The sequence below is a fragment of the Callithrix jacchus genome, chromosome 1 (assembly GCF_049354715.1).
Source record: "Callithrix jacchus isolate 240 chromosome 1, calJac240_pri, whole genome shotgun sequence".
Taxonomy (NCBI): Eukaryota; Metazoa; Chordata; class Mammalia; order Primates; family Cebidae; genus Callithrix; species Callithrix jacchus.
This window is the reverse complement of record NC_133502.1, coordinates 43,622,397-43,635,147: the sequence shown is the minus strand read 5'-3', so window position 1 is coordinate 43,635,147 and position 12,751 is coordinate 43,622,397. Positions and strand designations below refer to the sequence as shown.

The 12,751-nt window shown below is 36.8% G+C and overlaps 1 protein-coding gene and 1 pseudogene across 4 annotated transcripts in view; one reads left to right on the top strand and one right to left on the bottom strand.

Moving 5' to 3' along the window:
* DACH1 (dachshund family transcription factor 1) overlaps nucleotides 1-12,751 on the bottom strand; it is a 428,780-nt gene that overhangs the window by 240,143 nt on the left and 175,886 nt on the right. For all 4 annotated transcript variants that reach the window (XM_035296525.3, XM_035296528.3, XM_008984114.5 and 1 more), the window contains exon 2: nucleotides 2,693-2,808. In XM_035296525.3, the coding sequence (XP_035152416.1) occupies nucleotides 2,693-2,808 (116 nt within the window). The remainder of the gene's footprint in view (nucleotides 1-2,692; nucleotides 2,809-12,751) is intronic.
* LOC108591145 (cytochrome c oxidase subunit NDUFA4 pseudogene) lies at nucleotides 10,626-10,965 on the top strand (annotated as a pseudogene).

The following is a 12,751-nucleotide window of genomic DNA, read 5'->3' as shown; positions in this document are numbered from 1 at the left end:
CTTTCTAATCCAGTTTATTCTCCTAATGATCCTCCATTTCTTCATTCTTCTCTAGAATAAGGCTGCTTAAGATCTTTTTTAGTATAATGCTTAATAAGCTTTTCGGGTCCGAAACATATAGGAAAGAATAAAAGTAAAATGAGAAGAAAGACATACTGACTGAAATAAACAAAATGATTAGATCATTTTGTTTATTTTAAAACAAATGAAAGATCATTAAGGTGAGTCAAATTGAAAATATCTTTGGCGTCTCTGTTCACTAAGCCAGGAAGTACGTAATGTATTTCAAAAAGAGTTCTTTCAAAAATAATTTAATATTTTCACTTGGGACTTTGGAATATGACCTTCCTTTATTTAGAAACTCTACTTACCCCAAAGTTGCTTGATGGTGTTAATTTGGTGAGGTGTTGCTATTTACATTTTGATGGTATCATCTCATTTAGTCATTGCTTTAGTAATGAAGTATATCATCTTCATCTTAAAAGATTAAATACGGGCAGACAATTTGGAACCAAATCTTCCCTATGAACACAATCTAGAATATATTTTTTCTCCTATAACTGTGAATAAGCAACAACCTAGAGTCAACACAAGCTTGCCAAATACAGAAAAATTATTATTAAAATGGTTATTTAAATAGAAAATCAGAAACATGGTTCATTGAGTGGTTAATCATGTCACAAAGACTCTGAGGTCTTTTTTTTATTTTACACTTGAGCTAAAAAACGTGACAGGTTAAGATTTTCATATGTACTATAAAAGATTTTCTATATCATTCCCAAATCCCAAATTTTCTAAACAGAAATCTTTTTATCATTCAGTTAAATATAAATAAGGCTTAACAAAGTACTACCTATCTGATTTTTTCAAATCTCACACTGGAATTGGAATATCAGGCAGTAGCATACAGTTACGTGAAAAACATGACTAACTTAACAAATTGAAATGATGATACCTGCCTTGTAATGGGGCAATTTTCAGCTATTGATTTCATTTTTCTATATCTCTTTTTTTCATGCACAAAATTAGTACAAAAACATTTTCATGGAAATTTCAAGTATTTACTATTAAAAATCTTTGGTGGCTGGGTATGTATGGTGGTTTATGACTGTAACCCCAGCACTTTGGGAGGTCAAGGCAGATGGATCACTTGAGTCCAAGAGTTCAAGACCTGACGGAGCAACATGAAGAAACCCCCATCTCTGGAAAAAAAAATACAAAAATTAACCAGGCATGGTAGCCTGTGTCTGTGGTTCCAGCCACTCAGAAGGCTGAGGTGGGAGGATCTCTTGAGCCCAGGAGGTCAAGGCTGAAGTGAGCAATGATTGAGCCACTGCACTACAGCCTGGATAACAGAGTGACACTCTGCCTTAAAAAACAAAATAAAAATAAAAATTCTTCCAGGCACAGTGGCTCATACCTGTAATTCCAGCACTTCGGCAGGCTAAGGCAGGTAGATCACCAGGTCAGGAGACCAAGACCATCCTGCCTAACAAGGTGAAACCCCAGCTCTACTAAAAATACAAAAAATTAGCTGGGCATGGTGGCATGTACCTATAATTCCAGCTGCTTGGGAGGCTGAGGCAAGAGAATCACTTAAACCCTGGAGGTGGAGGTTGCAGTGAGCCAAGATCACGCCACTGCACTCCAGCCTGGGAGACGGAGGGATACTCAGTCTCAAAATAAATAAATAAACAAATAATAATAAAAAAAAGTCCTTGGTGCCTTGCTGAAGAAAAATATTAAATATATAAAATGAGCAAATAGCTGAAATAGCTAAAAATTCAACTCAATGGTTTTTGTTAAGTATGCACAAAGGTGAATGAACTGTTTAGACATTATGGCAAAAATAAAGATGAGTTAGAGACAGTCATTCATGTCAAGAAGCTTCTACTCAAATATTAAATATGAAATAAGATTACTCCATGATTATATTTATTAGATTAGATTAGAACACACGGAAAGACAAATGTTACAAAGAAAAATAAAATACTGATAACATTTCCTGATGAAACAATAAAGATGGGCAAACATATGTTTACATAAATGAAATAATTAATGAACCCATTCAGGTGGTCGAAATCAAATGAATTAATTTTGTTCTAGTACATTATAAAATTTGTTTAGGGTATGGAGCTTATGCAGTCAAGACCATTCTTTTACTTAAACATTTTCAAAATTCTAGAAGTAAACCTTCTTCAAATGGTTCTAATAGAAACATATTAGTTTGAGAAAAATTACCAGACATTTCTATTCAATATGGTTACGTCTTTTGTTTGAATGCATGTCTATCAATTTCTGGAATGTTAAACAAGTTTAAAATCCAAAGACCAGGGTTTGAATAACCACTGACAGCTATCAGTTGATTGACCTTGAGAAAGTCACTGATTTTCTCTGAACTTTGATTCCTTAATAAGAAAATAGGAATAATAATTTCATGTTTGATATTTGTGATATGATTAATTAAAATAACTGCTAGAGTTGTGCTTAGTTAAGCTTTTATTTTATTTTAAATAAAGGAAAGATGGCAATCCGAATGCAGTTTTGAAATGAATTATCACAGTAACATTATCTTAGAGTGCACAAAATATAATTGATGTGTGTAAATATCAGTGTAACCACCGGTATATATAAAAGCTATGACATTGGCTGATTTTTAATATTTTTTGGCATAAGTGAGTAGCAGTCTTACCTGTTGGTGGAATTATCCCAGGAGACATGAGACCAGGGACAGAATGTGGCATGATGTGAGAGTTCTCTGGGGAGGTGACACTTTGAGTCCTCTTAGGAGGCCTTCCAGGTCTAGAACTGAAACAAACAAACAAAAAATTTTTACAATTAAGCTGTTGTCTTACACATCATTTCAAAGTTGTTTCAAGTGGTAACATGGACTGTAAATAAATTTGTTTCAAGGACGGTTGCTTTTGCAGTTAGATGTAATAGACTTCCATCACTAATTAGATTACATGCTGAATTCATTTTCCTCATTGAAGATCAGCCACTCCTGATGCATAATTCATAGCCTGCACCTCGTTACCTGCTTCTTCATATTAATATCTATACACAGTTTGAATTGCCTCGTTTGCATATGCTAAAGTTCTGCATGCAGCCTTCAGCACGAAAATTATGCACTAACTTGTAATAATTATTACAGTCAGCCTGCTATTGATTTATGAGACTTTTAAAAACCAAATATGTGTAGTACTTGTAATGAATGATATTTTAAGGTTCTTCAGGAAATTAAAAGGCAATGGCTGCCTAAGGAAATGTTCTGCTTGTTTGATTTAATACTACAGTTAGCTGGGAGGTGGAATGAAAGAGTGATTCAGACCTATAGCACATTTTTCGATGATATGTTTTATTACTTCGCACTGCTAGCCTGATATCTAGATGATAAATGACAATACATATCTAATGTGTGAAAAGGTCTTGCAATTTCTTTATTTTTTGTCATTTAAAAGATAAGTCAAGTTATCATTTAACCCTTATTCTCTTTAAGTGAACATCCCCCACTAAGTTGCCTTACATTTAATATACTTAAATATATTTGAAAGGCCTAGGATTATTTGTAGGATATCATTAGGGGACTGCCAGTGTAGCACCTCATATCTACCTTTAGGATAAATAAAAATACTTTGTATTTGTGTTTTAGCGGTACTTGTACTTTACATGCCCACTGCAGAAGTTTAATTATTACGATTATAAAAGCAGAGGTGGAGACAGTTATTTACTATCATTAAAAGAAAACAACCTAAAGTATATAATATTACAATTTTTGAAAACAAAGTTTTAGCAGCATTGTGTTTTCACTTTTTGCCTCTGTATCATAAATGTGCTTTTACAAAATGCTCTCCCATCATTTATCCAGACGAAATCTGCCTAGATATACCAAAACTAACAGATACAGCCTCATAAATAAGCATTTTCATGTTTTGCCTTGGCTGAGATCCCTAGACTTATCAGAATATTCAAAGATCCTATCTCTTTAATGCAGGTAGGTAATGTATGTGGTCATTGAACAAATAATTATTAAGTACCTGCTGTTTTCAAAGAGGTGCACTATGGAGGCTAATTTAGGAGAATGGGTTCTTAGACTTCAGAAGTTCGCATTCTTGCCAAAGGGGAAGAATCTGGCGCATAAACAACTATGGTGCAAATTGTAATGTGCTAAATCCCATAAGAAAGTTGCAATCTGAATACTAATTGGAAGTTAGGATGGATGATGATACTCCCATGTCACGGGAAGGAAGAAGGCAGTGGGAACAGTAGAAGAGAATTCTGAAGGACAGTTAAACATGGAGAAGAAAAGAATGAAAGAAAATTACACTCCAGTGAGAATGCGAGAAAGAAATGAAAGCATGAAAAATGTATGGATATACAGGACTGTTTCAAATGAGCTGAAAAGGAGTTAAATAGGCAGAGGAACCGTGACAGAGACCATCAGAGTTATTTCCTGGGGCTAGAACCTGGAGGGCATTGGGAAAAGAGCAAGACTGTTTGCTTTTCTGTTTTGTTAACCAATAGGGATATTGTCATGATTATTGTTCTTGAAGTATCTCTCAAGCTACTTTCTTTTGTGATTACTTTCTCATGATTGCTCATCATTCTCAGTTGGCTTTCTAACTCTTGTAACTTGTCTGAGGTCAATCAGCAGCCCTCTGGTAGTATCCATTTTCCTTGAGTGATCTCTTCTAGCAGCATCAGGTAGATGCCAAGGACTAAGGGCTAAATATACATCTATAGGCCACATCTTTCTCCTGGGATTCAGACAGATTAATGCTTATGTGCTGGAAATCTCTGCTTCGATGTTCTATAATAATCTAAGAGTCAGCTTGTCTAAATCTGAACTCAGCATTTGCCCCATTAATAGACCTACTTTGCTTCCCCTGGTTCAGCGAAATGGAATCTAACTGACTAAGCCAAAAATGTAGGAGTCATCTGTGTCTTTTCCTTCTTTTGTATGTTCAAAATATTGTCTTTCTGAGGATATCTTTCTAATCTATTTTCTCTTCTATGTCCCCACTCCTACCTTCCAGATTAATCCCTCATTTCTTGTACATGGTTACAGCTTTCCAAACTCTTCCAAGACCGACATGCAACTTTGTCCCACTCCAGAGCCTAGAGTCCAGAGTGTAAACAACTCTCCATGCTAATTCCAGAAGGATTTTTATAAAGTGCAAATCTGACCTTGCTTTCCACTGGCTTAAAGATATCAATGGTTCCCTACTGGGTTCACAATCCTTGACATGGCACCAAGGCCATTTCAATACTTGGTCCCTGCCTACTTTTCCAATTTCACGCTTTTATTCCTGCATTCATTGCTTATATTTGGCCCTACTGAATTTCTTAACAGTTTCCTGAGTGACTCTGGTCTCCTATTACACTGTCTTTAAAGATGCCGCCTCCTTTGCCATCAAAGCCCTTTTCTATGTCAACCCATCCTTTTTCCCGTTTTCCCTGACTAACCTGCCTAAACTTTATTACCCTTCTTAGGATCCACTTCAAATTAGTGTTTTTCCTGTGCTTTATGATAGCACATGGTGAACCTATAATTTTTCCCTCACTGATTGCAATAATCGAATTATTTGTTTATCTACCACAGCTACATGACAGAAATTGTACAAAATATGTCTGTGTGGCCTTAAAATGTATCTCAGTTTCTGCTACACTATATGTAGGAAAAAAATTAACCCTATTTTTAAAGCCGTTTTTCCCAAATTCCTCAAGTATCCTACCATATCAATTCCAGGGGTCATAAACTTTGCAAGAAATGGAAAGTCAGGCACAAAGAGAGTTTGAAACTCTAAATCTAAACATAATACTAAATATACATTTCAAGCCCAGAGAAAAAAGAATAGAGGTTTCGGGACATCTCAAGCAAGATGCTACAGAAAAGGGGGAAAGAAAAAGGAAGTTAAAAGGTTTGAAATGTATAGCCCTTTAACTTGTTTTACTTTTAAACAAACTCAAACTACTTAGGAGTACTTTATTATTCTGGCCACAGGAATTGTCCCCACAACCCTCACTCGGGAAGCAGAAGTGAGGCTACTAAGTAGGAAAACTTGAATTCACGCTGTGATAGGAATAGACTCCATGGGCTCCTTTCACCACAGACATCACCTGCCCAATCTATCACATGGCCTCAAATTCCACCAATAGAGATTTATTGCTTTCAGTCTTTAAGCTTTCAGTTCTTTTAAAATCTTTCATTAAAATGCAAATACTCTTGGTGGTGGCAACACCCTAAAGCCATCAACTAAGGTCTTGAGATACCTATGCGAAGAATGAAAGGGATTGAAAGAAAATATTTGTAGGGAGAAGTAAATCTCTTACACTTTTGCCTAAGAACAGGACAACTATGAACCTCTCATTGGAATTATTCCCAACTTCTTGGCTGAGGAGAAGTTAGAAAATTTATATTAACAAGACTTTCCTCTTTCCCTTCATGACGTCCAGTTGGGTCCTCTTATTGACAGGCTTGATATTGTATCCTTAACTGCAATCCTGGGCACTAATTCCTAGGGGATTTGAAAACTTCAGGGAAGATAACTGTAAAATAAATGAATATTTCATTTCTTTCAAAGGCATTTTAGGAAACTGCAAGAGAACATGCATAATACTGTGGCCAAAATCGCAGATTTTATTGCCTGGATTGATCCAGCTGTGCTGCTGTCTCTACCAATTTACTAGAAGGTGTAGACTTGATCAAGCTACCTAACTTCTCAGAAAACTTGTTTAAATCAGGATTTCTTTAAGAAGCATTTTGTATGCTTTGTTAGAAATAAGTTATTCTTGGCCGAGCGCGGTGGCTCAGGCCTGTAATCCCAGCACTTTGGGAGGCCTAGGCGGGTGGATCACGAGGTCAAGAGATCGAGACCATCCTGGTCAACAAGGTGAAACCCCGTCTCTACTAAAAATACAAAAATTTGCTGGGCATGGTGGCGTGCGCCTGTAGTCCCAGCTATTCGGGAGGCTGAGGCAGGTGAATTGCTTGAACCCAGAAGGCGGAGGTTGCGGTGAGCCGAGATCGTGCCATTGCACTCCAGTCTGGGTAACAACAGCGAAACTTTGTCTCAAAAAAAAAAAAGAAGGAAGGAAGGAAGGAAGGAAGGAAGGAAGGAAGGAAGGAAGGAAGGAAGGAAGGAAGGAAGGAAGGAAGGAAGGAAGGAAGGGAGAGAAAGAGAGAAAGAAAGAAAGAAAGAAGAAAGAGAGAGAGAGAAAGAGAGAAAGAAAGAAAGAAAGAAAGAAAGAAAGAAAGAAAGAAAGAAAGAAGTTATTCTTACAAAGAAAATACTTAGAAGAGCAAAAACTTAACTGAAAAGAGGAAGCAAAACAATGAAAAAAAGCACGTCCGTTTGGAATGGTCAATTGCCTCAAAAGCAGCCACTATCAACCCATCATTTTCTACACCAGTGACCCAATTCTATCCCAGAGGATTCTGGCAAGCTGAGCTCTCCTAGCTCTAATCCAACGAAGACCTCACTTAAATAATTACACTTAATAACTTGAATAAAATCACAATTTATGATTTTGGTAATTGTTTTTGCCAGCTTCAAGCATTAGCCATAGTACAGCTTTTAGTATTTTCAAACATCTGCATTAAAAAGGGAAAGCAAAAGCCCGGGCGCGGTGGCTCAAGCCTGTAATCCCAGCACTTTGGGAGGCCGAGGCGGGGGGGATCATGAGGTCAAGAGATCGAGACCATCCTGTAACATGGTGAAACCCCGTCTCTACGAAAAATACAAAAAATTAGCTGGGCATAGTGGCGCGTGCCTGTAATCCCAGCTACTCAGGAGGCTGAGGCAGTGGAATTGCCTGAACCCAGGAGGCGGAGGTTGCGGTGAGCCGAGATCGCGCCATTGCACTCCAGCCTGGGTAACAAGAGCAAAACTCCGTCTCAAAAAAAAAAAAAAAGAGAAAGCAATAGCTTATAGATATCCATATCCACATCCACGTTTAATATCCCAGACACTAGGGAACTCACCCAAGCACACTTTCTCCTGCCGTTCTAAATAAAGAGCTTACCTATCCACTCCCATTCCCCGCCCCCTGCCGCCCCCGCCACACACACACAGATCACCAGGGGGTCTTCTTTCTTTAGTTTCTAACACTAAATCAATCTCATGCTAATTTCAGTGTCTCTCCTACAACTGTATAATGTTTACTAACTCTTCCAGGTCCATTTGTTGTTTTTATTTAAGTCGAAGTCAAAATTCAACTTAACAAAAGTGGCAGTAATTAATAAAAAGTTTAGTGCATCAAAAGAGTGAGAGATGTTCAAGAGAGTACGTTATAGAATTTTAAATACCCAATCTTCTCTGTAGACATCATCATGTTTTGTTAATTTCTTCAGTAGTTTTTGAGAAATTAAGCTCAATTATCTTTCTCAGAGTTGGGGCAGAGAAAAAAATTAAATTCCAGAAAAAAAAACCTGTGGCATCTACACACTGGAAAATGTGAAAGCAGCTGCCCAGCAGAAATTTAAGTCCAAATCCTACCTGCCTGGAGAAAGGAAAGAAAAGTTCCATTCAACCATTCATTCATTCATTTACCCAAGAGAAAAGAGCTACTGTATACAAGCACAGGGCTAGACATCAGGGTTTCAATAATGAAGACACAAGCCCTTCTTTGAGAAGGACGATAAAATTAAATAGCCTGTGGGGTAAGTGCAACAGAAAGATACATGGCAGCAAATGAGCACTGAGATTAGTCCTGGGACACAAACAAGCATTTAGGAACGAAAGCAACTTGCTCTGCTAATCTACAAGAGTTCATTTGCCCTCTCCAATCTATTTACCCCAAGCAAAGCTCCATCTCTATGTTTATATTCTGCATATTTTTTTCTAGTAAACTGCTTCTACAAAACCAAGAGATTTGTGAATTTTACATATATATGTTTATATTATACATTAATATACATATAAATAATTTATTTCTAATTGGAAAGTTACAATTTGCTTAATGATTTGCATGCCCACTTGAACATTATGGAAAAATGAGCCATGTTTGTAAGTTTACGATAACATAGGAGAATGCTTATGTTCTAAGTAACATGAAGGGCATATTAGAGCACAAGAAAGATAGAGAAACCAAATAAAGCTAGCAATAAATACACAGAAAAAAGACTGAAAGGAAATATACTAACATATTGAGTGCTTATCTTTGAATCTCTGAATGGAGAATCACATTTTTTTACATTTGGAGATTTTAGTTTCTCTGTCATAAACATACATTATGTTTAAAATATGAAAACAAACTTTATTTTTCTGATACAAGGTCTCACTCTGTTGCCCAGGCTAGAGTGCAGTGGTGTGATCACAGCTCATTGCATCCTTGACCTACTTGGGCTCAGATGATCCTCCCACCTCAGCCTCCTGTGTAGCTGGGACTACATGCACACACCACTATGCCCAGCTAATTTTTGTATTTTTTGTAAAAACAGAGTTTCACCATATTGCCCAGGCTGATCTCGAACTCCTGGACTCAAACTATCCACCTGCCTCAGCCTCCCAAAACACTGGAATTACAGGTGTGAGCCACCACAACCCAACATAAAACAAACTTTTAAAAATAATTTGACTTCAACAACTTGGATCATATTTTTAGGAGACTTCACTGTGGACAAATCATGACCCTGGCTAAACTTTATTAGAGCCTGAAGTTTACCTCTATCTCCTATCATTAACCACATGTAATTGTCCTTTTAATCTTTCTTTCCTTTCCATTTGAGTTCTAAAATATCTGCTAAAAAAGCAGATGATTATAAGTAAAAATGTTGTCCTGGTGATAACTATAAAATAAATCTAAAATATGAAAAGTACAAATAATCATTGACATCATCCAGATTAAATAAACCTCAAGAAATAGACCCTTCAACACAAAAGGATATAAAGGACTTCCTAAGATTAATGTACATATATCTATATTTCACCAGAAGAAGCCACTGATTTGTAATCCTCAGTTTATCAGTGCATAGTTTTCCCTTAGAAAGATGTTGTTAACTAGTTAGTTGAACTTTTTCTTTTTTCAGTTTCCTGAATGGAAACAATCCAAATAATCCAGAAGCTGTGTGATTAACATTGTTTTCTCTTCTGGAGGTTTTTTCCTGTTGCTGGTAAAACTTTGAGGGATACACTTTTTTTAAATGGTAACTAATGTGAACATGCTTTCATTCTTACATTCCACATTTGTTTGGACTTTTAGTGTTCTCTGTGTAGATGTGTGGCCCAGTCATGTACACTTCTCAGTACAAACAGACTATGAACTAACACCTCAAACAAATTACTTTCCTACACTCACCAAAATACAGAGGTCCAGTGGACGGACAATTGGAGAGTACTTTCAGTTTACTGGCTCACAAGCACAAAAGCACTCTCTCAATGATTTACATGGCTGGAAATTCAGTACACTAATTGAACAAATGCATACACAACTACACAAAATAAAAATGTTCTATAAGGGATATAAAGTAAATTTTAATTAAAAGGTTCTGTGTTCAAATTAAACTACTAAGCATACGTATGTTTTGTGGAAGAACTTGACAGATTCCTGAAGCTTTCAATATTTTTATTTACTGGGGCAAGTTTTCAGAGTTTTCACTGTGTTAATATGCATTACAAATCTCCGGCAGATACTACTTAGTCCAGGGCCTGGTGGCTGGGCTCATTTTCTTCTTTCCAATCGGAGGTCTCTGCTGCAAACATGCTCCGCCACATCTTAGGTCAGGTCAAGAAGCATCCAAGCTTGATCCCCCTCTTTGTATTTATTGGAGCTGAAGGTGGTGGAGCAACCCTGTATCTCTTGCGTTTGGCATTGTTCAATCCAGATGTTTGTTGGGACAAAAAGAATAACCCAGAGCCCTGGAACAAACTGGGTCCCAATGATCAATACAAGTTCTACTCAGTGAATGTGGATTACAGCAAACTGAAGAAAGAACGTCCAAATTTCTAAATGAAATGTAAAGCTGCTTTAAAATGAAGGTCTTCCAGAAGCCATCTGCACAATTTTCCACTGAACCAGGAAATATTTCTTCTCTAAATGCATGAAATCATGTTAATGTAATCTATTGGTGATTACACTGATTAATAAATAACTGAAACTTGAAAAAAACAAATCTCCAAGAATGTGGTAACACAGACATTTACTAAACTTAGTTCACCATAAGACCTGTTATTTCTAGGGAGTCTGTTTGTTTGTTTAAAGACTTGTGTTCTGCCAGGCGCAGTGGCTCACACCTATAATCCCAGCACTTTGGAGGCTGAGATGGGTAGATCACAAGGTCAAGGGATCTAGACCATCCTGGTCAACATGGTGAAACCCCGTCTCTACTAAAAATACAAAAAATTAGCTGGGCATGGTGGCGCGTGCCTGTAGTCCCAGCTACTCGGGAGGCTGAGGCAGGAGAATTGCTTGAACCCAGGAGGCGGAGGTTGCGGTGAGCCGAGATCGCGCCATTGCACTCCAGCTTGGGCAACAAGAGCATAACTCCGTCTCAAAAAAAAAAAAAAAGACTTGTGTTCTAAACAAATGTGAAATATTCAATGGTAAAATTTACATTCAAATTATGAAAATTCCTCATCTCTCAACAGTACCAAACCATATTCTATACGTCATAGGGCACATGAGAATTATTTTCCAGCAATCAGGAAAACAGCAATTCACATATTGAACCAGATGCCACAATGGGGGATTTACCCTTATATCCTACCAATATGTCCTGAATATCTTGATTACCATTACCTATTGATATTACTGCATATGTATTTGACCAAATTCTGTCCTTAAAGTTAAATACTGAGCAACGTAATAAATAATTGGGTCAAAGAGAAAGGTTTACAAAGCAGGTAATCATCTCACTTGAAACTTTTTTTCTCTCTCTGTCACCCAGGCTGGAGTGCAGTGGCACAATCTCAGCTCACTGCAAACTCCACCCCTGCGGTACAAGCGATTCTCTTGCCTCAGCCTCCCAAGTAGCTGGGATTACAGGCACCTGCCACCACACCCAGCTAGGAACATTTTTACTCTCTAGCAGAAGAAATGCAAGAGCTCATCATTACCAAAAAAAAAATTAACATGAGTAAACTAAAAGCATCATTAACAAAAAATAAACAGAAAGTCAAAATTAGCAACTCTGGTGAGGATAAATTATTGTGGCCTCTGACCTCAAAAGTCACACTGTCTACAACTAAAATAGTTTAAGAAATTTATTTAATATAAATCCTGTTTCAAAGGCCAAAGACAAAATATCTGAAGTCTCCAGCTCAGTTGGAGCTACTACATATTGAATAAGGAATTACCCCAAAGAAAGAATTAAAACGTATTGGAAAGTAATGAGCCACTCTTAAAGATTTGTATATTAAGCCTTAGCAATTAATGACAGCCTAAAATATTAAAGAGAGTTCCTGTCATAGGTTATATACTTGGGATAATCTCGCCCTCGCCCCTAAAGCTTCCAAGTCCTCTTCTCCTTTTTTAGGATATACATGAAGTCTAAGTTAAGAAGATTTTAAAAAATCCATTATATATATTAGTTATACTAATCTTAGAATCTATTAATTATTATATTAAACTTAGTTCAAGATATTTTAACTTAATAAATTTTTTTTAGTTTAACCTTTATCAGATCAGGGAGATGGATATATTCTTGCCTCAAATGGAATTATTTTACATCAATGATAAATGTCTCTTTATAAAGTGTTTCAAGTGACTTGTCGTTTGATAAGTAAATGAATATATTCCTAAAATAAGTATA